Source organism: Carassius gibelio, chromosome B15, assembly GCF_023724105.1.
Source record: "Carassius gibelio isolate Cgi1373 ecotype wild population from Czech Republic chromosome B15, carGib1.2-hapl.c, whole genome shotgun sequence".
Taxonomy (NCBI): domain Eukaryota; kingdom Metazoa; phylum Chordata; class Actinopteri; order Cypriniformes; family Cyprinidae; genus Carassius; species Carassius gibelio.
This window is the reverse complement of record NC_068410.1, coordinates 19,336,660-19,364,332: the sequence shown is the minus strand read 5'-3', so window position 1 is coordinate 19,364,332 and position 27,673 is coordinate 19,336,660. Positions and strand designations below refer to the sequence as shown.

The 27,673-nt window shown below is 35.7% G+C and overlaps 1 protein-coding gene across 1 annotated transcript in view; it reads left to right on the top strand.

The window, feature by feature from the left end:
* The window catches only part of LOC127972800 (1,4-alpha-glucan-branching enzyme), a 163,257-nt gene that overhangs the window by 73,219 nt on the left and 62,365 nt on the right, over nucleotides 1-27,673 (top strand). The window contains exons 8-10 of the mRNA XM_052576588.1: nucleotides 5,635-5,750; nucleotides 6,252-6,379; nucleotides 15,771-15,869. Of these exons, the coding sequence (XP_052432548.1) occupies nucleotides 5,635-5,750; nucleotides 6,252-6,379; nucleotides 15,771-15,869 (343 nt within the window). The remainder of the gene's footprint in view (nucleotides 1-5,634; nucleotides 5,751-6,251; nucleotides 6,380-15,770; nucleotides 15,870-27,673) is intronic.

Below are 27,673 nucleotides of genomic sequence, written 5' to 3'. Positions count from 1 at the left end.
AATTCTCAATCTGCAGATTCCTTTTGAAATGACTAGATTTGGATGTTTAGTCATGATATTGATTTGATATTGATTTGAATTGTCTGATCAGAGTTAGTACCGTAAACTATAACTAAAACTATACCATAGAATAAATGTTAACTGAAATTCAAATACATTTTAGGTAGTTGACAAGGCAACATTTATTATTTGCAACTTTTGCATTTATTATTTTTAATGAGTGCAAGTGCTAAAATTAAAACTGAAATAAAAATATAATACAAGTTCTTCATAAAAAATACTAACTTTTAACTCCTATTTAAATGAAAGGGTTAATGCTAAAAAAGAATATATTAAACTAAAATCTTATATCATTAATACATTATCTGATTTATGAACATTTGAAATGCAATGGATTTTTCAATAATAATAATAAAAAAAAATAAGTGTTTTTTTTTTTTTTTTTTTTTTTTTTTTTTTTTCAATTTTGCACATTATATTAAGGTTATAAGCTGAAAAGATGCTGAACAGGGGGTTCTGAAAATGAACTCGATCTTCCCATCTCTAGTCTGAATGCAAACAAATGATTCCAGGAATTATATTGACTCACTTAAATTTCCCTTTTTGTGACATAATATTTAGAGGAAAAAGTCGCACTCTAAGCTGAAATAGCACTTTAATTTAAGGACCAATTCTCACTTAACTGGCATGCATATTGCAGACATATTGGCTGTTTATTAAATACTTATTAATGCTTATTCTGCATGTCTATATTTAAGATCCCTTAATCCTACCTGATGCCTACACTTAAAAACTACCTTACTAACCATTATTAAGCAACATATTAGGAGTTTGTTGAAGCTAAGTCATAATTAAGATTTTAGTTAACAGTGAGAACCTTAAAATAAAGTGTGTCCAAAATAGCTACTAAAATTAAATGTGGCCCTTGAGGCTAAAAGGACCCTGTGGCCCATGAGCTTTCCAAAGCCAAGTAGCCCTACTTTACCATCACAGACCAACACACCTGACAAAAGCTTTATACTCGCCACACTCCTGACAGGACTTGCCAATGAAGAATAAGAGTGATTCTTTTGGCTTTAATGTGCAGGTGTGGCTTTGTCATGGCTTTACCTCAGTCCCATGATAACACATTGTGTGTTTGGCCTCGGCGTCATGTGTTGAGCACAGTATAATCTATTTATCGCCCTCAGCCCTACGTGACCGCCCATGCCACATGCTTATCAGATTACCACAGCCCTCTAGTATTAGGAGAACCAACCCGGAGTTGCAAACTCGCCATTTGCAACTTTATGAAACGGTGTCACGGATATCTACATCAGCATTTTCCCCCGTGGCTTGGAAAACTCCAATCTACCCCGGCGCTGATGCACTCCTTATGCAGAACCAATTGCGAACTGCTCAGTTCTGGAGAAGCTTTGGGGGATTTGCGCCTAGCCGACGGGGACTTGTATCCATATATTTGATTTATCATACATGAATGTTGCTGCCTAGATCAGCACAGCGCTGAATGCATCAAGCCTAAGCACGGAATGACTCCAAATGAAGGCTGTAGCTCCTTATACCGCGCTAATGTTATCAGACATCTCCACAGTTCTGCCGACTTGCTTGTGTGAGGAGGTTCATAAGTTATTCTGAATAGCTTCAAGTTCCAGTGTGAGTGTCAAAAGACGGTTCATTTCCATATTTTCTCATTTTCTGCTACCTGGGCCTCTTGTCATTGTTGTAGAAGTTTAAAAGAGAAGAATCGAGGTTGAAGAGAGTTCATTCGCACCTCCCTGCCGTTGAATACAGTTTTAAGATGTAAGATTAGCACTAGCCCATCTCCGTAGGGAGCGCTCAAATCATTCCAGCCAGAACCGGCTGCATCGTAAGTGTAATATTGTCCTTCTTCTGACAATAACATTAAGGATGCCGTAGCGTGAATCGGAGTGCTTGGCATTTATAAAACTCTCAGGTGAGTTGATGGTGTTCTTTCGCACTCTTCAATTCGGCTTCACACGGTTGAGGTGCTTTACCTTGTAACACGTGTGCTTCGCATGGTGCCAAAGGACCCCCGCGCTCGCATTTTAACAAAGTTTCTATGGCAACGTGGCCATTACTCCGAGTTGTTGAGGATGCTCAGCTGGAGGGGGCTAGTCACAAGTGCCTACATATCATCCAAACACCAGGATACAGACATACTTTAGGGATGAGTTGATTCCAATTTCTCATCCTGATGGTTAATTTATGCTCCTAGCCGCATGCCGCAGGAATCTGATTGAGGTACCAAATGAGGAGATAGAGCGCATTAGTATTCATTTCTAGGTTTCAAATATGTACGGAGGAAGTCACACTTGCAGGTACAGTTTTTTAAAAATATATGTGGGGAAAACATTTGTATAGATTAAAATGCCATTGGAAGCAGGAGTTCGCAGCTTTTTGGGTTGTGATGGATTTTTAAAGTACCTTTATTCTTGGGACCCTACATACCGTCACTGACATACACTGTCTGTACTTAAAAGGATTGGTTCAATTACTTCATGATTTACTCCCTATCAAAAAATCCTAGCTAAGTATGGCTTTCCTCTTTCAGACAAATACAATCAGAGTTATATTTAAAAACTATCAAGCTTTATAATGGCAGTGAATAGTTGTCAAGATTTTGAATAAATAAAGTGCTTAAATCCATCATAAAAGAGTGCTCCACAAGGCTCAGAGTGGTTAATAAAGGCCCTATGAAGTGAATCGATGCTTTTGTGTAAGAGTAATATCCATATTTAAATCTTTAGAAATAGTAATCGTTAACTTCCGCTAACTTCTCTTTCATCGGAACTTCTCATCAAGTTCTGCTGAGAATATGCTAGTGTTGCGAGAACTAAGTTTTGTTTCATGCTAAGGAAAACCAGTCACCTCCTGGCTTATAATGAAATAGACACTTTATAAATCTTAATAAATCCTTGTTTTGACACTTCTAATTCATGATCAGTGTCTTGTTTTGCTCTCTCCTCTGTGCTTTACTAAAAACTGTAAAGTTTTCCTTTTGTTTTTTTTAAAAGTTCCACGACTTCCCTTTATTATTAAAACTATTTGATAATAAAAGCTAAAAAACACTGTATTATGCATGCCAGGCCACTAGTTGGCGATGTCATTTTGTAAATATAAATAAATAAAACCCTACGCACATACACACTTATTGACTGAACATCTAAAATGTATGCACATGATGTCACTGTTCAACATTTTCAAAAACTTGCACTTGGAAACCAATTTTTAAAAGTTTGTGTTTTCAAACTCTCAAAATGCAATTGACATGTAAGTGAATGGGCAAAAAACGTAAAAAGGTTTATAAAAAAATTAAAAATAAAGGAGTTGAACCCCTAATTGGGGAATTCTTTCATTCTCATGCCAAATTCTCGATCTGCAGATTCCTGTTGAAATTTGGATGTGTAGTCATATTATAGATCATGTATCATCTCGCTGTTATTTAAAATTCGGATTGGAATTTGATATTGATTTGAAATGTCTGATCAAAGTTAGTACTGTAAACTATAACTAAAACCATACCATAGAATAAATGTTAACTGAAATTTAAATAATTTTAGGTAGTTGACGAGGCAACATTTATTATTTGTAAAGTTGTAGTAAAACAAGTGCAAGTGCTAAAATTAAAACTGAAATAAAAATATAATAATAAAAATTCCTAATGAAAAAAACTAACATATTAACTCAAATTTAAATTATATATTAATATTTAAAAAATATATTAAACTAAAATCGTATATCATTAATACGCTGTCTGATTTCTGAACATTTGAAATGGAATGGATTTTTCAATAAATTAAAAAAAAAAAAACAGCTAAGAGTTTGTGTTTTATTTATTTATTTATTGCAATTATGCACATTATATTTAGGTTATAAGCTGAAATGTTGCTGAACATCTCTAGTCTGAATGCAAACAAATGATTCCAGGAATTATATTGACTCACTTAAATTTCCGTTTTTGTGACATAATATTTTAATATTCTGGTGACGCCGCCAAATTTGAGAACCTCCTTAGGAGAAACATATTAAGAGGAAAAAGTCGCCCTCTAAGCTGAAATAGTGTGTATGCTGCTGTATCATGATCGATGCTCGCTGCACCATCAGGAGGCTTCTTTCTCTCCTATCATGTGAAATCCTAACTCTGTGAATGCAATACTACTGCACTTCCAGGCAGCACTGAGTTCTCGCTGTCTGGGAAGCAACACATCCCAGAATGTGATGATGTCAGCTGGATTAATTATATTGCCTGGTGCCTGAGAACCTGGAGACACAACTCAGGTCTTCCTGAAAGTTTGGTGCAAAGCATCACAGTGTAACTGGAACTGCTACTTTGATTATTATAAACTTCATTCAGGTCTTATTAAAAAAGTTTATGATATTTCAGGGGTAACAAATATAAAACTGGGAGATCCCTTGGTGAGCAGAGAGACAGAGCAGAACATATTTTATAAATCGGAGCATTGCATTTTAAGCCTGGCTTATAATAACATGCATTAATTTCCATATTAATGTATTTATATGCAGTAGTTTATGGTCCTGCATTGCAAAGCCATTAAAACAATCCTTATTGATGTTTAGATTCATTAAACTAGATGATACCAAATGCATTGCAGGAGGTACAATGAAACATTTAGCTGAACTTTAAGCTTTTGCTGAGGTTAATTTAATATTGTATTTCAGTTTAACGCATATTTACATTTCATCAAACAGTAATAATTGGCGGACCCCTGCGGTATGGCTGCAGACCCCTGCTGAAGAACCTTGCTCTAAAATAATGTTCACTCAGGAGTCATAAGCAAGCATGCTTAACAGTTCAGAAGTTCATATGAATTAAAAATGTAAATAACTAATGATCTGCTATGGACTATATACTGTAAGCAGATTTTTTTTTGTTTTCTGGAATATGAAAAACAAAAACCTTAATTGTGTTTGCCTTTGTAAAAATCACTGCCACGATTCATTCATTTAGATATTTTGCTTGTTAATTAATGTACAATGAGAAATAAAATATTAGTTTGTATAAGTTGTCAACATCTTTTTTTATTTAGTTTTCTGTAGCACTGTCAGTGATACTCAAAATATAATGTGATATGTGTTATGAACTTCATAAACATGTTTCACTGTTTAACAATAAGAAATATTTCTTGAGCAGTAAATCAGCATTTCTGGATGATTTCTAAAGGATCATGTGACACTGAAAACTGGTGCAATGATGCTGTAAAATCAGCTTTGCATTACAGGATTAAATTACATTTTGAAATATATTAAAATAAAATAAAAATTACATTTTAAAAAGTAGAAATATTTCATAATGTTACTGTTTTTTTTTTTGTTTTTTTTTTAACTGTATGTTTGCTCAAATAAATACAGCCTTGGTAAGCATGAGAGACTTTTCAAAAACATTAATAATTATCATCAGCCCCAAACAGTTGAATAACAAAAATGATGGAAAGAAGATTCCAAAAGATTCAAATTTGATAAGATAGCCGTACAATTTGAAGTATTATTCATTTCTACAGTGCTAGATGTTTCAGGAATGACTCGCATATAGATATATCCCTGTCAGAGTAGCATAATAACTGTTTGTGTGTGTGTGTGTGTGTGTGTGTGTAGCTGGGAGGTGTTGCGATTTCTCCTGTCAAACCTGCGCTGGTGGATGGAGGAGTACAGATTTGATGGATTCAGGTTTGATGGAGTGACGTCTATGCTCTACCATCATCACGGCATCGGTATGTCCATGGAAAATTACTGTACATTAATAACATTCCTCCCATGTAAATGTCACGGGCTCTTATTGTAGAAAAGGTAGAAAAGCGTATTGGAAAAGCAACCGTTCCAAGGGCAGTTTCAGTAGACTGTGAGCATGTTACATAAACTCATAAATGAACGGAATTAAACAGGAAAAGCATGTGATATAAGTTCTTTCAAGCAGGAAATTAATTACACAAGTAGCGTGGCAAAGGTTATCCTGGCATTTTTCTCTTCTCTCTTTAATTTTGTACCAGTGATGCTGTTAATGATTTTTGGTAGGTTTTCAAAGATCGCTTTGAATAAATCCTACTTTGGCTTAATGAAACATGACATTAGATTTACAAAAAAAGGGTTATTGCGAGTTGGTTTCTTCATAGCTCTTTTTAAAATGAGCTTTGTGTAATTGCTAATTATTTTTTATTAAAATGTAGCCATCAGTGGTGGAATCTGTTTTAATTTACGTGTTCCCTGATGCCCAGGATCAGGATTTTCCGGGGATTATGCCGAATACTTTGGACTCCAAGTAGACGAGGACTCTATTGTCTACCTCATGTTGGCGAACCATATTTTGCACACCCTCTATCAGGACTGCATCACTATTGCAGAGGTAAGCTGTATATTATTTTCTGAAATGCACTGAACATAGAAGCTCTCGACAGCACGAAGAGTATTTCTGAAATGTTAGCTCAGCAGTTTTTGAACTGTATTGCTTCTGTTCTTATTCTGCTGCTTTGAGATGACAGTAATATAACATTAATGGCTTACACTGCAACAATATGACTGTTTTCAAACAGGTTTCCCAGCAGTGTTGTTTTTGGCAGCCCTTTTAGTTTTAGTCTTAGTCTTAGTCTTTTGGACGAAAATGCTTTTTAGTTTTAGTCACATTTTAGTCACTTATAAACTTGATAGTTTTAGTCAAATTTTAGTCGACGAAAACAAAAAGGTTTTAGTCAAGTTTTTGTCGACGAAAACGCAAAAAGGTTTTAGTCAATTTTAGTAAAAAACAAAAAAGTAGTCTTTAACAAATTAATTTAGGTTAAAAAGTATTGGAAATGGACTTAGGTTTGACAGGTTGTACCGAGTGTTGCAATTCATAAAACAACAGTTAACCTTAAAAGCTTTGCATAATAAACTAGACTTTCTCATTGATGGAGATGCAGTGCTGCCAAGCTGTACTTCATGGTCGCATTGGGTAGAAGCCTTTTATCGACATATTTCAAGTTATACTTTTTCCATGAATTGATGCTCTTCTAAAATTTAGGCACATTGCCTATTTTCACCAGTAATCACAGTAATAAAGAAATGGTTTAAAGTTTAAACAGCAAAACACTTTGAGCTACTACAACAGGAATAAAAACATTCTTACTTTGGCAATTGTGGCTTTATTTGAGAAATTGCTAAAGTGCAATGAACAACGTGCCCAAAATATAAGCTATTGAGGAACACATACTTATGCTCTACAACTTGTGCTTCAACTTGTCTGCCAGTGAAACAAAAAGATGCATATTATTTGTAAACACAAACATCATACAACCCCGTCTAATAAAAGTGACACAAACATTCAGGGATGCAAACACATGTATGGTCAAAAAAGAGAGAGTTATCAAAGCCCTCACCCCGCAGCAAATATCACAATTTTATATTTATATATGAATGTCAAGAGCCAAGAATGTATGTATTTATATAGCCTGCACTACACACAAATAATATACAATTAAATTATGCTCATTTTAAATGTATTGTGTTGGCTAGGTATAAAAATATAGGCTTTTAATAATCTTTCAGTGTGCAAAACCATGATAATATGAAACGCTTCAAAACAGAGCGCACAAAGCGAGTATGCACATCGCAGGTGCAGAATGATGTGCTCAAAGCAACATGGAGTCACAGTGTGCTGCGCTGCTCAAGTGCGCATTTAAAAGTACGTGCAACCCCGCCCCAGGTGCAGCCCCGCCTCGATCTGCAGCCTGCAGCCAGGTGCTTCTCCAAAATAGGCAAAAACGACATGCATTGTGAACGTCAGACTTATAATCGTTTTCGTTCCGTCTCGTCACGTCAACGAAAACTTGAAAACGCCTCGTCATGTTTTAGTCACATAAGAGCCATTTTTAGCTAGTCATCGTCGCGTTATCGTCATAAAAAAAGGTGCGTCAACGAAATCATTTCGTTATCGTCATCGTTGACAAAAACAACATTGTTTCCCAGAAACTCTGCATAAGACTTGAGCTCGGTTTAAAAAACATTTTTGGGTGAACTATTCCTTTAAGTAAAAAGGTGTCTCTCTTTCTGTACTGGCTACTCTCTTCAGAATATGTAGCAGGATCATCCAAAATGACCATAATACCTTTAGTCATGGCTCGATAACCTTAATCTTGTCAACAGCGACACTGTATCCCAACTCCACAAAGACAGAATTAACCTTCCGAGTCAACGGGACACAGTGCATTAAATTAGCACTCAGTGGCTCTGTCTAAAGCCATGATTAATGAGACCACTTACTTTTTACTTACTTTGTTCAGTGTTTTGTAATTAGTGGACAGCGCCCACCAGAGATATCATCTAATTCTCTTTTATGAGCTCCATTGATAGAGCTGGACTGTGAATGCTCAAGTTTGCTTACATTGCAGGAAACAATTAAATAGCATAGAAACAGACTACAAATGAAACAAAAACTAGGACCACAGCCACTTTTTGTATTCAGTGGTTAATTCAATTTTGCACAGTGCTGCATATTACGTGATACCCTGCAGAAAAGACTAGCATGGTTGGAGACCACTGCTAATCTAGTCAACAAAATGAGTGGCAAATAATTTGGTCAGCAATAACACATTTGGCTGGTCATGTGATCCCAACATGAGGCGACCCACTCTGTGAATATAAATAAATGAACTTTTATTAGGAAGCCCGATATGACTGGAGTCATCATTATATTTGAATTTCTCATTACATTAGACATTACAAGTCGTCCTTTTATATAAATAAATGATTGAAAATGACTGGAATATCATGTTTTTTAATCTTCATTATTTTAAACATTTAAAAAATGCATTATTGTTTATTATATATATAGATAGATAGATAGACAGATAGATAGATAGATACACACACACACACACACACACACACATATAAACACACAATAAATCCACACACACACACACACACACATATATAAACACACAATAAATCCATTTTTAATAATCCGAGTAAAAAATATTTTTTCTTTGCCAAGAAATTGGCAAGATGAAAACCACTATATTCTGTTTCAAACTTTCACATAGCATCTTTAGGTTATAATAACATAAAAATTTGCAATAAAATGCAATAAATCCATGATACTTTTTTTTCCCTCAAAATGCAATAAATCCATTGAATTAAATTGAAAGTTACTTTTCATATTTAAACTGATGAAAATACACAACTTATTAAGTTGATCCACATATGACAGCCTCTGAACTTCAGAGTCAATACTATATTATATACAGGGACTGGATTAAAAATACTTTAATTTGTCATTGCTAACAACAGGAATTCAATAAGTAATCTTGCTAAGGCTATAATTAATTACAGCAATACAATTAAATTTCATCATAAACAAGAACATGAACAACATCATCACATTAGACCACAGGAATTTCTAAATCACATTTCCTTGACTTTAAGGCTTCCAAAAGTGCATTCATCTTTGCCATGTTACATTCATTTATTTGACTAGTGCTATGTGCTGTATCGACAAAAACATAAATGGCATTAATAAAAACACTGCTAATAACACAGACAAGCTTACGCAATATCACGTTCATAATCGAATGTGATTCATCTAATGAGCGCGATATAGCGCTTCTTCCCAGTGGGGTCCGGACTATACTTTTTTTGAAATAGTTATGAATTTCGATCAAGGCAGCTGTACCACTTTGTTTGTTTGTTTATTTTATTTTTTTTTATTTTTTATTTTATTTTATTTTTTACAAACAAATTAAACAATTTTATCAGTTGAGTCAAAAATATTAAAAGGTAGATCAGATGTTTTTATCAGGTTATTATTATCTTTACATTTATAATTAACATTTTATAGTAAATATACATTTGATATATTATGTTATATATATTAAATATGATATTTTATGTACATTATAAATATTAATTTGAATAGTACTGGTCATAATAGTCATTTGCTAGCATGGATGAGTTAAAGCTGTTAATGACGTTTATTTTTTGGAAGGGTAAAAATTAAAATGATTGAGACCTAATTTATCAGAATTTATTATAGCATTTATTTGAATGAATCATTGATCAGTCATGTGAGAGAGGTGACAGTTGTTGTAGATGTAAGTTTAAAAGAAGGATTTAAAAGTAAGATGTAGTTCAAAAGATTTCATTTAGTTTATGTATTGAAACTTGAACAGATGGGGTCAAGGGGAGATCTGTCATGCATGACTCTCAGACCTGGATTTAAATGTATACCAGATGACTCCATATCTGTGGAAAATGCGTTGATTGCAGTCAGTGAACAGATTGGTGGGCTATTATTAAGTCAGCTTCTAGAATGAATGAAGCTGTTGTTGTTTTTCTTGCCGATGTTCAGATGGTGGATAATTTAATTAAACGTGGAATTACAATTAATTGCAGGTTCTGACCACTATTTTCCAGATGAAACCAAAGGAGCTCGTAAACAACAAATTGAGGCATTTTTTTCCAGTATTTGAAGTGGTTTTTGGTCTTGCAAGACTGCAATGAGAAAAGCAAAAAGGTGAAAGGCATGACCAATCGTGATGGAAAAAAAATCTGATTATTACAGAATGAAGAAGAAAGAATATATAGCTTTTTGTGTGATGTCAGTCACTTTTTTTTATTTATAAGCACTATGACTTGAATTTTGAAACATTAATCATTATTTAATCAGATTGGAATTGAAACTGGGAATCGAAAAGAATAGGAATCGATAAGCATAATCAGAAATGATAAAATTCATACTACACCCAACCCTAGCTGTAGTGCTGAAAAAAGGGACAGTTCTTGTTTCTTCTGACTTAAGACAGTAGGTTACAGAAATGATACCTGGTAGAATGCAAATATTAGATTGTAAGGTTTATATATAACTTACAATCTAACATTACAATAATAAATTGTCTCGAGCCTCATTTAAAATCGGCTGAAATTCTCAAAACCATAGTCCAGTATCATAATTTTGTTGATGTAGGGAGAGAAGGTTTTCCTAGTGACAGACAAAATGTGTGGTTAAAAATAAATCCTGACACAGTTTCTGGTGCATGATTTTTGATAGGATTTATGTTCAGATGGGTAATAGAGGAAGATTGCTTTATTGTTATACTTCTCCTACGTCACTTTCTGATCATCACTCTGTTGCTGTGACTATGGCTATAACACAGAGCACTTCCTTTCGTAAGTATTGGTGTTTTAACAATAGATTATTACAAGATAAATCCTTTGTACAGTTTTTCACTCAGTTCTGAGGAGAGTGGAGAGGGAGAAAGTCAAAGTACCAAACTTTTGGCCAGTGGTGGGACATCAGAAAAGTACAGAATCCAGATTTTTTGCCAACAATATACAAGGAATCGCTCTGTTGAACTGAGAGAAAAAGTCGATCTTTTTTTGAGCAGCAAATTTTTAAGCTAAGTAGCACCATTGGTGTGGATGAAGATACAGAGGATGCAAGGATGCCTAAAAATAATTAGCTTCTAAAGAATTTGTGAAGAAAAGAGTCATGGCAAATATATACATATAAATAAGTTTCTTTAGTTAAACAGCATGGATTCTTCCACAACTTTCTTCTTTTTATTGGAGAAGAATATTAGAGAAAGGAAGAATATAAATGATCTCAAACTGTTAGATGGAAAAGTAATGACAGAAAAGAAAGAAACAATTTTTTATGGTTTTATGAAGATTTATATAGTGCACAACCTTCCAATCTTGAAGCAACTCATCAACTTCTAGATGGACTTCCACAGCTTGGAAAAGAAGATAAAGCTGATTTAGAAAAAAACAAGGTCTTTTCAGGAGTTAGGTAAGGCCTTACAGCAGCAGTCTTCAAGAAAAACACCAGGCCTGGATGGATTGACTTCTGAATTTTATAAAGTTTTTTTGGTCCATTATAGGACAAGAACTGCATGCTGTTTCATGAAAGCTTTAAGTCAAAAACCTTTTCCCTTAGTTGTAGAAGAGCTGTGGTAACCCTTTTACCTAAGAAAGGAGATCTTGGCTTAATAAAAACTGGCGACCAGTCTCTCTTTTAGGAACTGATTACAAACCTTTATCTAATCTTTTGTCAAATCGCCTTCCATGGAGACCAGTCTTACTGTATTCCAAGGCGTTCTATATTCAGTAATCTTTTTCTTGTGTGACATATGTTGTATTTAACCGAACTGCATAAACTAGATCTTTGCATTGTGTATTTGGACCAAGAAAAGGCCTTTCGGCAAAGTTGACTGTGCATATTTGTTTAAACCGCTTCAAGGCTTCGGCTTTGGAGAACAGTTTACTTCATGGGTAAGGTTTATGTATAAGGACGTTTAAAGTATGCTGAAGGTTAATGGAACTCTGACCAGACCTTTTTCGGTGAATAGAGGAGTAAGACAAGGTTGCATCTTATCTGGCCTCTTGTAAACAATTTCTATTGAACCATTAAGGATGTTGAGCGAGACGTTGCAAGGATTGACATTCCCATCATCTTGCCTCTAGAATACACCAAGAGTGAAACTAACCGCTTATGCTGATGGCATCACAGCTATTATTAGATCTGAAGATGATGTTAAACATCTGGTTTTGTGTCTCAATATCTTTCAGAATGTATCTTCTGCATGGGTTATTTTGTGGGGAAAAACTGATACCCTGTTATTGGGTCACTGGTCAGATCAGAAATCACTTCAGCTTTCACATCAGTGCCTTTGGAATAAAGAGGGCGTTAAAATCATTGGACTTTTTTGGGGAATGAGCAGCATATGAAAAGGAATTGGGGATGACTTATAGAGAAAGTGACTGGAAAGCTGCCGAGATGGAAATGGATTCAAGCCTGGCAGACTGTTAGTAGTGAACAGTCTTGCTGCCGCAATACCATGGCATCGTTTAACAGTACTGGATCCTGCAAAGACCTATTGTCAAAACTTCAAAAAGCTTTAGTGGATTTCTTCTGGGGTGGCCATTACTGGCTTTCCCCTGGAGTACTTCCTGTCAATGAGGGTGGTCAAGGCAAGGGTTAATCCATATAACCTCTGAGGTGAAAGCCATGAGGTTACAAACTTCCCAAAAGCTGCTTTATTCTTCAGACTCTGTACCATGGGTTAGTTTTGGCCATGTCATTTTGCAAACGAAAAGCAAGATGGGACTGGATAAACAGATTTTTAATCTCAGAAAATGATATAAAAGGTAAGATAGTTTAGAGATAAGAAGTGTTATGGATCTGTTTTTGAAGCTTGAATGTATTTTAAGTTGGAGCTGAGAGAACATTTTGGTTTTGATGAACCGCTTTTTCATAACCCCTGGTTTTGTAGTTCAAGACTGTGTCTAACACATATGTCACACATATATAACATATATCTCTTAAGTTAGTTTTAGCAGGAGTAACCAACGTTGGAAATTTGTTGGATTTGTCAAAGAGAGAGTGGTTTTCAGTACAGGGTTTTACTAAGAAGATTGGAAGTAGATCAGAGAGAATAGTAGGGGATATCCTGAAGAGTTTGACAACATCTTTTCCTAGATCTTATGTAATTTATAAGATTTATAAGAAATTTTGTGTCTGGTCATTTTACAAAGGTTATTTTTCCAGAAGTGTGTGTAACAGCAAATATAGATCAGGATGAACAAAATAATGGTGATAATGTGAATATGTTGCTGTCTTTTAAATGTTTACAAAGTCTTCCTTTTTCTAAATGTATGTAACATTTGTGTAAAGTCATTCTTTGTGGGACAGTTAAGAAAGAGGAGAGATACAAAACATATTTTTCTGTATCTGAAAATAAATTGCCGCCTTAGCATTCATTTTATAAAAATCTTCTTCCAGAAAGATCTGGTGACTTACAGAAGTGAATTTTGCATTGCTCATTGGCAACAGAAGTGTTTTTGTTTAAAAGTAAAACAAAAGTTGAGTTTCTTTGCCTTGTACTGTGTAAAGAACCTGACACTGTTTTTCATGTTTGTTTTTTTTATTTTATTTTATTTTTTTATTTTTTTTTTTGAATGTTGCAAATTATTTCCTCTTCAACCTTTTAAATGGAATTTTCAGCAGTCTATGGTTTACATTTCTCAAAAACAATGTTTATTTATGGGTATGAAGACTCTCGCAATAAGAAGGAGATTTGTACGTTTTCCAACTTTGTGCTTGGACAGTCAAAGTTAGACATTTGGAAAGCTTATAGAGTTGAAATGGAAAGTCAGGAAGTTAATATGGTCAGTTTGTTCAAGGCCTTAGTTGAATCTAGGATTCGAGTGGAATATGAATGTTATCGAGTAAGTAGTGGTAAGAATTGGTACGAATTAGCCACCTTCTAAAATATATATGAATTTCCATGAGATCGGGTTGCAAGGCGTCTGAGAATGCAGCAGGCTCTGAGTCTGCAGCTTCATACTACTCCGAACGAGAAGATCTCTCGATCTCGTTCAGACTCTTGTTCAGTGAAGGGCGTATTCGTTCACTACATTCAACAAATCACATGCTCTGTCACATCTCAAACTCTAGGCCTATTGGCTCAAGGTTTAGTCATTCTTTGACAGGATGAAACAGTCCACAGAGCTACCCAGTTCACTGATCTGCGCATGCTCTGCTAAAGTGCCGCGCTGCTCTGGAGGAAGGAATTTCAGTGAACGAGAAATGAGTCAACATTGTTAAACTGAATTACACATGCAGACACTCAGCTGGCTACAGTTATGATTATATATCACTACATGTGTCTCTCTTTTGCTTAAGTGGCACTCTTTCCTCTTGCTCGTTTTCTCCCTTGCCTCCACAATTTCTGGGATATTGTATCTAATTTGCAGGCATCAGGGAGCCACTATTAATATGCAGGAGACTCCCGGAGCTTCCAGGAGAGGTGGAATGTCTAATGGCATAAATGACTGCTCAGATTTCAGCATACAGAATTCATATTGAACAAGTGTGAATGGTTTGTCCATGTTTTTTTTTTTTTTTTTTTTTTTTATCTCTGTGAAAAGCCAGAACGTATATTAGCCGAACCCTGTTTTTTTTTGTTTTTTTTTACGTGTAGCAAACCATTTTACAGATGCGTTGTAAGATTTAAGTTGAACCGTGGTACTACTGTACGGTTTTTTTTTTTTTTTTTTTTGCAACTGTTCCATTTCTATTAGGCAAATATGTCCCTAAGTCAATCAACATTAATGTGCCGCCCACATTCTGAATAAAGCTACTTGCACCCTGAGTCCGAAATTTTCATATGCGTTTTTTCGTATTCGTCATCCTTACCTATCAAATCCCTATCAATACTTGCTACAGATGCGAAAATGCAGAAAAAAACCTGGTTGACACAATACGAGGTCGTATTTATTTTTCAATGTTTGAAATATCAGATGTAAAATTCGTAATTATACCTTTTGCCATCGTATAAGTGAAAAATATATATCTATTTTCTTGTTCACCATGTTTTTGTTACTGATATATATATATATATATATATATATATATATATATATATATATATATATATATATATATATATATATATATATATATATATATATATATATATATATATATAAAACCTAAATGTAGAAATGGTAAAATGGTTCTCCTGTTGGAAATAATGATTCATGGTCCCGAACCTGATCGCTGTCTGTTTTTTGAGGACCCCTGCTTTAAAGTAGTAGTTCACCCAAACAAATTTAATGTAAAAATGAGAGTCCACAAACTCATCATCTTTAATAACCTGAAAGAGCAAATTTTCATTTTAGGGTGAACTATTATGTTAACAGTACTGTAAATCTAACCTAAGCATGTTGTGTTTTTAAAGAAATTCTTTCTTTTTTTTAAGGATGTGTCCGGTATGCCCACCCTTTGCCGTCCAGTCCAAGAAGGAGGTCTGGGTTTCGACTATCGCCTGGCCATGGCTATTCCCGACAAATGGATCCAAGTGAGAGTTTTTCTAATATGAAGTGATGAACAACATGAAAGAGAATACATTTACATTGTCATTTTGCAGATGCTTTTATCCAAAGTGACTTACACTTGGGGAATACTTAAAGCAATTCTTCTTAAAGAGGCAAACAGACATAGGAAGTGCTCATAATACCAAGTTTCAGACATTGTTCAAATAAGTACAAGCTAGAAAGGGAGGGAATAAATAAAGAGAAAGACAAAGTTTTTGAAAAAGTTTTGACAAAGTCAAGTAGCGTCGAAAGAGATGAGGTTTCTTCTGTCGCTTGAAAATTATCAGGGATTCAGCATTCTGAATAGAGGTGGGAAGATCATTTCACTAGACAGGAATGGTGAACAAAAATGTTCTGGTAAATGATTTTGAGCCTCTCTGTGATGGTACCACGAGACGTCGCTAACTAGAAGATCTCAGACTTCTGAAGGGGATGTAGATTTGTAAGAGTGCTTGGAAGTAGGTGGGTGCTGAGCCTGTGGCTGGTCTTTATGCAAGCATCAATGTCTTGAACTTGAAGCGAGCCGCAACTGGTAGCCAGTGCAGGAGATAAAGAGAGATGTGACATAGGCTTTTTTGGGCTCGTTGAGGACCAGTCATGCCTCTACATGCCTCCAGAAGAGCATTGCAGTAGTCCAACCTTGAAATTACAAGGGCCTGGACAAGAAGGTGTACAGCATGGTCCGTTAAAAAGGGCCTGATCTTTCTGATGTTGTGCAATGCATACTTGCAAGATCGAGCAGTCTTTCCAATGTGGTCTTCAAAGATCAAAGATTACACCAAGATTTCTGACCGAAGTTGATAGGGTAATTTTAGAAGAAACTAGCTGGATGGTGAAATCATGCTGTAGAGTTGGATTGGCAGGGAAGAAGAGAAGCTCAGTCTTTGCCAGGTTGAGCTGTAGGTGATGTTCTTTCATCCATGCCAAGATTTTCGCCAGGCAGCCGGAGATCCGTGCAGCTACCGTTGGATCATCTGTTTGAAATGAGAGATAGAGCTGTGTGTTATCAGGATTGCAATGGTAGGAGAAGCCATGTTCCTGTATGATGAGACCCAGTGGTGTAGTGTATATGGAGGAGGAGGGGTCCAACAACTGATCCCTGAGGAACCCCAGTGACCAGTCGATGTGCTTTGGATACCCCAGGCCACCCTGAAAGACCTACCAGTGAGAGAGTATTCAAACCAAGTGGAATCCCTGTGATGCCCAGTGATGAGAGCACAGACAGGAGGATCTGGTGATTGACAGTGTCAAAAGCAGCAGATAGATCCAGCAGAATAAGAACCGATGATTTGGAATCAGCTTTTGCAATACGCATCTTCTGTGACTGACCGTAGCGCAGTCTCAGTTGACTGGCCACTCCTGAAGCCTGACTGGTTAGCATACAGTTTGTTGTTCTGTGAAAGAAACGATACCTGAAAAAAAAAAAAATTGGTGGTTTTCGCTATGAATGGATGGAGAGAGACAAGTCTGTAGCTGTCTATAAGAGAAGTGGTTAATGTAGGGTTTTTTAGCAGTGGGGTTACCCGAGCTTGCTTGAATGCAGTGGGGAAGGTGCCTGTGAGGAGAGAGCAGAATCAAGGAGAATAGCTCAATTATATTCAACATACATTAAATTACTGTACAAACCTACAGTACGTGTAACTGTGCTTTACTTACATTCCTATATATTCCCTCTGGATGGTGCCAGTTTGTTTGAGCCATATCATGCTAAGTATCTCATTCATCATGCACTTGTCCTCCTTGTAATTCCAAAGTGAAACATGTTTCTATCTTTCTCAGGGGAAGTAGATTTGAAGATACAGTAACTAGAACCTGCTCCAAATCTAGACTGACAACTGGCGGATCAGATAAATAGGGCGTATTTAAATTTTTCCGGCCAAATGTATATTAATAGTGTCATGCTCTTGGAAACTAGGATGCGTTCAATACTCTCGGTAATGTTTTTCTTTGTATGTGTCTGTGTGTGTGTGTGTCTGTGTGTGTGTGTGTGTGTGTGTGTGCATAATTAAAAGTATAATCATGGGCAATTCTTCAATATTTTTTTCTTAATTAGGGTTTCTTCTGTGAGCTGATCTAAAGCATTCCTTTGTTCTGTGCTTTTTCTGTGGGTATGCATATTAATGAAGCTCTTCTAATCATGGAGATGATTGCAAACTATCAGTTTAATATCTTTATTTTAGTACTTTCTTCTGTCAGTTAACCACTATGACCCCTCTATGGGTTTAGTCATGTGTAATAATTGGAGTTTTTGAGTTTTTGAGAATATTTGAAAATTCTGTATCATCTGAAGTAATTATAAACTAATTTGGTACATTCAATATTTTTTGGTTTTGAAACCTCTAGTTGTCACAGTGATTTTTTTTTTTTTTAAGGACACATATATTATGTTTAATGCAGTGTCATATTTTTGGTGTTTTACTTTTTTTAAATCATTTTGAAACCATTTCTTATTTATTTATTTTAATATCTTAGACTTGTATATCAGTAGAAATTTACAATTTATAAGTTCAATTTCCACAAGGACTTATGACTTAAAGCTTGTTTTAAATAGTTTTACTTTAAATAATAGTGTCAATTAGATTATTAAACATTCGTTCAAAAGTCCATAAGATCTCTCATGTGTTTACAAAGCTGCATTTATTTGATTAAAATACAGTAAAAAATTATAATAATGTTGTGAAATATTATTACAATTCCAAAATAACTGTTTTCTTTTTTAATACATTTTTGAATTTATAATTGTGATTTTAAAGCTGAATTTTCAGCATCAGTACTCCAGTCTTCAGTGCCACGTGATCCTTCCGAAATTACTCAAAAATGCTGTTTTGCTGCTTAATAGTGGTTGAACAGATCGAAGTTGATCTGTGATCCATACGGATCAGGCCCCACTGTCCGGCATGCATGTGATCCGCAAACTAATTGCAGAATCTGTGAAAGTTTATCATTTGTAAGTGTTAACAACACTCACAAACTATTTTAAACCATTCCAGTGAAAGGAAACGCGAAAGGGAACTCAATTCGTTACTTGTGCATTGTATGCTATGCACATGGCTACACACACACAAAGTGTAGTAAGGCTAGTAGGTTTTTTTTTTTTTTTTTTTTTTTTTGCCGTGGTATCAAATAAGTACTTAGCTTTAAGTAATAAATGGAAAGCAAATTTGCATTGAAATATTTTTTCTTTTCTTGCTTATCCGATTTTTTTATTTTATTTTTTTTATAATGGTCACTTGATTAATTTAATTTGGCCTTGCTGAATAAGTGTTAATTTCTTTTTTTTTTATAAATCTTTCTGACAGCAACATTTTGAACAATTGTATGTTTTTGTAAAACAGTAACACAGTTATATGAAATCAAAACAGTGTGACAGTAGTTTTTTTTTTTTAGACAAATCTAAGATTATATTGAGTTATTAATTACAAAAAAAAAAAAAAAGTTTAATTTAATGACATTATGACACTATTCGCATTGTTGTCCACTGCTACATGTAAGGTCATAAAGTTATATTATATTATTGTTTAAATTTATTTTTGTTCACTGAAACATCCAGTTCTTGCAAGGTTCTTTTTCTCTTGTATTTTGTAACTTTCCTGTCTGCATTCCTCTCTACCTTGACAGTCTTATACAGTAAAAGGAAAAAAATAAGTGTTTGTGCCCTGTACACTGCAGGGGTGACTGTTGGTGCTGAGCACACAGCCTCCATGGAGAATCGCCTTGCATTGCTAAACAAGGCTAGCCAGAATACAGGGCTTTTTACCAGACCAGCAGCACCGGCCACGTGCTTCTCTTCGCCCCGGATGACCCTCTGCGGCTCCGCTCCAGCAAACTGATTCATGGCTGCACTCTCCGTGCACAAAGGTGTCCACTTCACTGACTCTGGATCAGTGTTTGGAATGGCATAAAGTCTGCTGCTTGCTGCTTTTTTAACATTTGCTTCTTTCATACAACGTTGCCCAGCATGCAGTATTTATTTGGGGCTTTTCATCTGACACCGCTATCGATTTCGTTTTGCGTTGGGGTACCGATGAGACTGCACTTTGAGGGCTCTCGGATGACTTGGAGTTTGTGTGAAGAAAAGAAAGGAGCGCATAGAGATGTGCGCAGAAGAGTGTGTGACTCATATCTATGTATATGAGCCAGTATATTTTTGACAGGGTAGTTTGAGATGGTCCCCTGCTCCGAGGCTAGGTGTGGGCGCCATACCGGTATGAAAGTGACTACCAGTATTATGTTGTTCCATGATATGGATTTTGCTATACCGTGGATACCGTTATATATTCATGAATTCAAAATTTGCATTTATTTAGTTTTGTTCAATTTGGAACGTTTTGCGTGATGATAAAGAGTCAAGAAGGAACATTTTGTCCTACACTTTTGTACTACACACTCATTAGGAATCAAGCGCATAGAGCATTAATTAATAAAGCACAAATGGCCTACTCCAGTGGTTCCCAAACTGAGGGGATAGACCCTGTCCCAAATGGAACACTTCATGTGCACTTTTGGTCTTGCGGACTTACAATGGCCGCCGCATGCACATGTCCGTTAAGTCATTTGAGCTTTCAAAAGGGTGCTCATGAGCGCCCCCCTTTGCAGCCGTTATGTCCCCTCGATCCGCACTTCATGCGAGCCCGCACTGGGGTGAGCTCCCCAGCTAGCTTCTACCCAAAAGTCGAAGCGGCATCACATAACGAAAGTGTGGACACAGAGGAAGACTGTGAGGGTTTAGGGTGACATTTGGGACAGGGTGATAGTGTACAGTCAACTGATTATTTTGCTAAATAAATCTCTGCAGGGTGATAAAGACTACACTGCATAATTTTCCCGATTTTTTTTACGCAGCAGCTTGCCTGATAGGAAATAATTGGGTGCAAAATATTAATTTGAAATTTTAATGACCTCAACATTATTCGCAGTACCCGCTTGAGCGCTCCGTTATCTGTGGTAGCAGTTGTGATCGTATCAATAACAAACCACTAGATGGAGTGATTGAAGAATCAGAGTTGTATTGCAGGGAGCCATGTAGAAATATAAGAGAATGATGAATGGTTCTGCTCTACATCAGACGCGAGGAGCAGAATTTGACCCAGTGATGTTCTGTGCTGTGGATGTGGCATGACGCAACATGACAAATCCATGACGGTAAACTGATGCCCCGTTCTATTTCTGAACTCAAGCACTCAAGCACAAAGAAGAGTTTTAAATATTCATGAGAGAATTTTGAAAAGAAAATAAATTAAGCAGCACAACTGTTGATAGTAATCAGAAATGGTTACTTAGCAGCAAATCAGCATATTCTAATGATTTCTGAAGCATCATGTGACACTGAAGAGTGGAGTAATGATGCTGAAAATTCAGCTTTGATCACAGGAATACAGTAACCTATATTTTAAAACATTCAACAGTGCACAATCAACAGTTTGATCAACTCTATGCAAAGGAGATGTGTTGCACTGCATGAGGCAAATGGTGGTAACACCAGATACTAACTGGTTTTCGGACCCCCCATTACAGTAAAACTGCACATTTTAGAGTGGCCTTTTATTGTGGCCAGCCTAAGGCACACCTGTGCAATAATCATGCTGTCTAATCAGCATATTGAGGTCACACAGTGGCAGTGGCAAGATGAGAAACACTATTTTCCATTTTAATCTTTAACATAGCATCTTTAGGTTATAATAGCATTAAAGATTCAAATCCAGTTTTAGATTTCTGATAACTGATTTTCCTCTCCAGAATGCAATTAATCCATTGAATTAACATAAGTTATTTTTCATATTGAAAACCAAGTTGATCCACATATGGCAGCCTCTGATCTTGGTCAGTATTAATCTTCCCCACCACAGAAACCCCCATAGTTTCATCAGTGCCATCAAAATTATTTTTTTTCTGACAAGCTATGCAATATCGCGTTCATAATCGAAGGCGATTCATCTGCGATTACTGCGTAGCTTGTCAGTTACTGTTTACAATACATGGAATGGTACGCTGTGATTGGTTGAGCGGATGTATCGCATTCTGCAGAGAGACGTTTGGGAGAGTGATGTTTGTCAAGCTTTTGAAAGATAGGGAGGGAAAAATGACAGAATAACATGGCGGACATCACATTTTGCGTATAATTAAAAATGGTCTTGTCATTACCGACCAAATACAATACTGATTTTTGGCAGGTTCTCAATTTTTATTTTTTTTTAAATGGCGTTTATCACGTTATAGAACCAAACTCTTCATACATTATAAATATTCACACACAAACACATACACACACACACAATTTTCAATTGTCATATAAATAATGCAACAGTGAAAGTCTTAATTGTCGTACAGATACACTTCTGTTTTTTAAGCATAGTATATATTCTTTAAGAGTGAAATATGATCTGGACTTCTCCCACCCAGGTTTTGTGAGATCACCTTAAAAGAGGACAAGCTGATAGTTGTTATTCCAGTGGGGCGGCACTGCCTGCAGAAACACACATCCCAGCCCTGCTTTTAACGTCACCCACCCTGTCTGATTAATCTGACCTCTGAGCCCACACTGGCAACCCGACCACATCCGAGAGCCTCTGAGAAATTAAGATGTCCTAATAAGAGAAGCAGATAAGGCTTGCAGCACGAGTTTGCCTGATTCTATCTGATTACCACTCCAAAACGCTTTCGCTTCCAATGGATAGCATAACAAAAGCCCTCTAATTTTGCCAGTGCCCTTCTGTCCGAGTCCAACAAATTGAAAAGTAATGGAAACAATTAGAGCTAGTGAAGAATGCCTCACATGCTGCCAAGAACAGTGAGATACCGAACCTCTTGCTTCCCAACTAAACTTACAAATTAACTTACGACTGGTCTGAAGTCACCTCTGTCTGCAGAGCTCTCCATTTCAGGCGGTTTGTTCTGATATGATAGTCCATTAAAGAGAGCGTACACCTAAAAATTCAAATTCGACATTATTCATCAATATTTACTAACCCTCAGGTCAACGCACACACAAAAAAGCAGGAAATCAAGGTTACGGTGAGGAACTTGGAAATGAATGGAGCTTGTTCTTGGAGGATTTCGAAGGAAATTAGAAAAAGGCTTGCATTAACACCACTGTATTATTTGAGCTGTAAATTAGTTTAATCCATAATTTATACAGTTTTGGGGTACATTTACATTGTTGTCATGGCAACAGTTGCAAAATTGTGTATAACTTTGCACATAAATGGTTTGAATGTAAATGTCACGCTAAATCATGTTAACACAAGTTGGTTATGTGGATGTACTATTAACACAGAATATATTAATTCTTAAAGTTTTGCAACTTTTTCACTGTAAGCGCTTCACCGTAACCCCTTTAAAGAAAAACTATTATAAATTGTTGAAGTGGTAATTAATTTTTTGTGTTAATAAACATAATGCGAAAATTACTGTATAATATTTTCTCAAATAGATGTTATCTTTATTAGCAAACTGCATGTTGAAGTCTAAACAACTACATTCTTGTCTAAAAACTCGTATTAAAACATTAAAACAGTATTATTTATAAAATTTGGGCATCTGCCATGACACTCGCTGTGAGAAATACAGTCATAGAACCAGTGAAACATTAAAAGAGCTGTTATCACTAGAATATCATACTCCTGGAAAGGTTTCAGCCAATCAGATTTGAGTACCAGTAAGAACTTTTGTATAAATAAATAGATAAATATATATATATATATATATATATATATATTTTTTTTTTTTTTTTTTTTATACAGAAGATGAAGTCAAACGGGTCTGGAATGACATGAGGGTTAATAAATAATGTAATCATTTTTATTTTTTGGTGAACTATCCCTTTAATGCCATTCTTTGTGGATGTGAAAACCCACTCAGAAGTCATTGCGATGCCTTTATGCAGACACAACCCAGATTTGCATCCCTCACAATGCCGTGACTCATATGTTCACACCAGTTACTGGGTTTTTATGTTGCTCTGCAATTGTGCATTACATCAAATCATTTCTTTGGCATTCTGTGTCAATAAGATGGGGTCACGAGAGAGTTCTCACTCAGGAGAGAGTGATAGAATCTACAATCAGACAGAAATTAAACTGTCAGATGATAATTGAGGGGAAGCTGTGTGGTATGTAATGCCAGGAGATAAACAGAGAAGAAGCGCTTCCCATCTGGCCCTCTGCACCTCACAGTCATTAGGGGTTGCATTTCCCAGCATGCTGCATTTTGGGACTCACCCTCTCTCATTTGATTAATGGTACTCCATTGACTTAAGAGTCTAAAGAAGACTCTATTTTTAGGACTGTATATTAATTGCATTCAAAGTATTGAAATATCAAAAATTTACATAATTAACCATGTCCCCTGAATCATAATTCATAATAAGGTTTATTACTATTCATAATAAAGCTTATTACTTCCATCTGAGACATTAAAGCTTAAAATACTGCCATTTTGTCATTACATATTCACCATTGGAGGGACAGAATGTAACAGTGTTAGAATCAGCCTTTAAACAAATTTGGGGTTATGTAAAGCCCTAAATGTGTATGATCCTCACCATTTTCCTAACTCAAAAATAGTTAGATTGTCTTAAAATACAACTGTCATGGCACTAAAAATGTAGGATGTGATAAATGACCAAAGATTTCAGTCTGTATATTAAAAAGCTTTACAGGAATTTCACATCCTGAAAGATTCAAATGAGTTTATTTCTGACGCTGGTACATTTAATAGTTCTGTAAAAGGGAGTTGTGGGTGTAGTTGCAGGAATAAAACTCCCTACATTCACATTTTATATGTGTGACCCAATATATGGGAATGAAGTGATCAGACAGACAAATTTTGTTTTAGTCTTATTCACAAGTTTGAAGTGCACTTCAATCATATTCTCTGTGAATAAAACAACAGCAAAAAATAAAAAAATAACAACACACATTACACATTACATTATTACATTATTATTAGGGGTGACCCCGAATAGTTGATGCTTCGATAGGAGGTTCCTGATTCGAATACCAATCTCACAGTCAAATATTCACCGGGTGTTATGATCATGCCATTTTAGCTATAAGGGGATGCTCAAATGTCTGATTTCACATAGAATTATCGTTTTTCTCCCAATACGTTAATATACAACCTATTATGATAAAGCTGAAAAGAAAGAAGCTTCAAATAAATATTTTAGCGTGCGTGAATAAATCCAAACACCCCTATAGAAGTTTCACTTTCCGTAATCCGTGACCGACAGAGGAGCAAATTGTCGGCAGGGATTTAAAGTTTTAACAAGACTCAAACTGACACAGAGTGAAAGACTGGATTATTATTTATTTATTGTATTTTTTTTTTTCCGATCAGGTAGGGTACAAGTGATTTTAAAACATTTGAGCCGGTTCATATAGCCTTTACCGTGTATATATTATTTATCTCGTATAAGATGCATTTGAGTCAAGCACTTCATTGTAGTAACCAACTACGGTAACTCTTCAGCACGCAGCGTGAGCAGGGCAAACAGCAATAATGCAGAATATTAATAACAATGACCTGGACTGTCATACACATAAAATTATAATGAGAACACTATTATAATGAAACGGTGTGAATTTTAAGAGTTTAGTTGCCGTGTTTCTGCACGTTGTTGTGTAAAGAACGCATCAACAAGAGGAGTTCGCACAGACATGTTCATGCGCATTCGGGACCTTTTTGCAGACAGTCTATATGTCGTAATATTAACGTTATGTTGTATAAATACCAACGCATATTCTATATGAGATAAATGATGAGTTAAATCCCATTGAATAAAAACCTGCTATCAAATGCGTCACTCTACTGGTCATCTTCATCACGAGCAGCTTAAAACAGAAATGCAGAACGATAATGAAGAGAAACAATGCCAAACAATAACATTTTTATATTAAAAAGCAGCGCCGGACAGAGATGACTCATTTACAGTAAAAACACACTGTTGTCTGTAGTTTTACTGACAAAAACATCTCAAGTTCTACACATCAGTAGCATTCCAGTGGCAAACTCGGAGTGAGGAAAGACTTTTTTAGTATTTCTCACATCACTCATGGCGATCTGTTCTCATTGTGTCTTCACAACACACACACACACACACACACACCTCAGGCCCCCTGTGCCGCAGACTGACTGACAGCAAGGGAAACCCATGAGAGTGACAGGCAGCCATGTGCTGGGAGAGATTGCACCTGACAGGTGACTGACACGCAGGAAAACCTTTATATTAGCCCACAGCCAAACAATCAATAGATAGACAATAAAAGGCAGGGGTTTTGTAAGCATCACTAGCGTTGCAATGAAGAGTCTGCTGAAATGAGAACTGAAAGCCATCGCTTTTCATCTTCAGCCATTTCTTCATTTATCGCTCAGGGTTTGTTCTGAGGGGAAATGTGTGTTAGGGAAACCTTTGAATCACAGGATGTGACACCTTCAAAACATCTTCTTTTTAAACAAACCTGTTGCAGGCTGGTGTATAACTGTGTTTGTGTCGATTACAGGTTACAGAACAAGAATAATGGCCAAACAGAACCACGCAATAGGACAAACAAACAACGTATGACACATACAATATAAGAATTTGACTAAAATGTAGTATGGCTGACGACAGATAAAAATGATTGATTAGGATTAACTGCATTATTTCTGCATTTGTTTGTGTATTTGTTTTGTTAATGAATCCCACAAAAAAACACAATGATCTCATTTTAAATGTTTTATTTATTGCATGTATATTGCGTGTCAGTATCTTATGGGAAAATGAAGAGAATTGCTAATAAAACCGTTACATGATGGCAGACTAGTAACTGTACTGAACAGACAGAAAACAGCTTTAGAAGTCAGTATATTGTTCGCTGCATTCATATATTTCTGAACATAAGGCTTTACGACTACTACTACTGATAATAATAATAGTAGTAAGAACAACAACACTACAAAACAACAATTAATAAATAAAACTTGTCCTCTTCTAGTCAGTTAAATCAAAGTTTAAACAAATGTAAGTTTTAAATATTCCAGGTTTAAAGTTAGAAATATCATCAACAACAACAAAAACAACAATAATACATTATTATTATATTGATTTTTTGGTGAGGATAAAATACAAAGAAAAAAAAAAAAAAGGAAAAAAAAAATCTTACTGCTAACAAACTTTTCAGTGACCGTGTATCGTATATCAACTGAGCATAATGTTTAACTGTTGACAATTCAAATTAAATATTTTTTTTTTTTGAATTTTAATTATTATTAAATGCAAGTAGCTAAAAGCTATGCATGTTTGACCCATCCAAGATATAGATGAGATTGTTTCTTTATAGAGAAATCTGGAGCTACATCACTTGCTCAACAGTAGATCCTCTGGAGTGAATGGGTGCCATCAGAACAAGAGTCCAGACAGCTGATAAAACATCACAATAATCCACAAGTAATCCTCACAACTCCAATCCATCAATTAATCTATTGTGAATTAAAACCTGCCTGTTTTTAAGAAATAAACCCGTCAAGTCGTTTTAATTTTAAATCATTATGTCGGTCCAAAATATCAGTCCATAATCTACAATAACTCTTCCTCCAGTGAAAAGTCCATTGCCATCTCACATCAAAATCCACTGGCATACAGTATTTGTTTAGAACTGTTTCACTTGCAAAAGGTGCTTGGTTTGTGCCTGTTTCTTTTCTGATTCAGATGAGACCCTTTTTCACTGGAGAAAGCAATATTATGGACAGAGGACTAAGTATTTTAGGAACAGTTTGAAGTTTAACACACACACCAAACACAAATTTGATG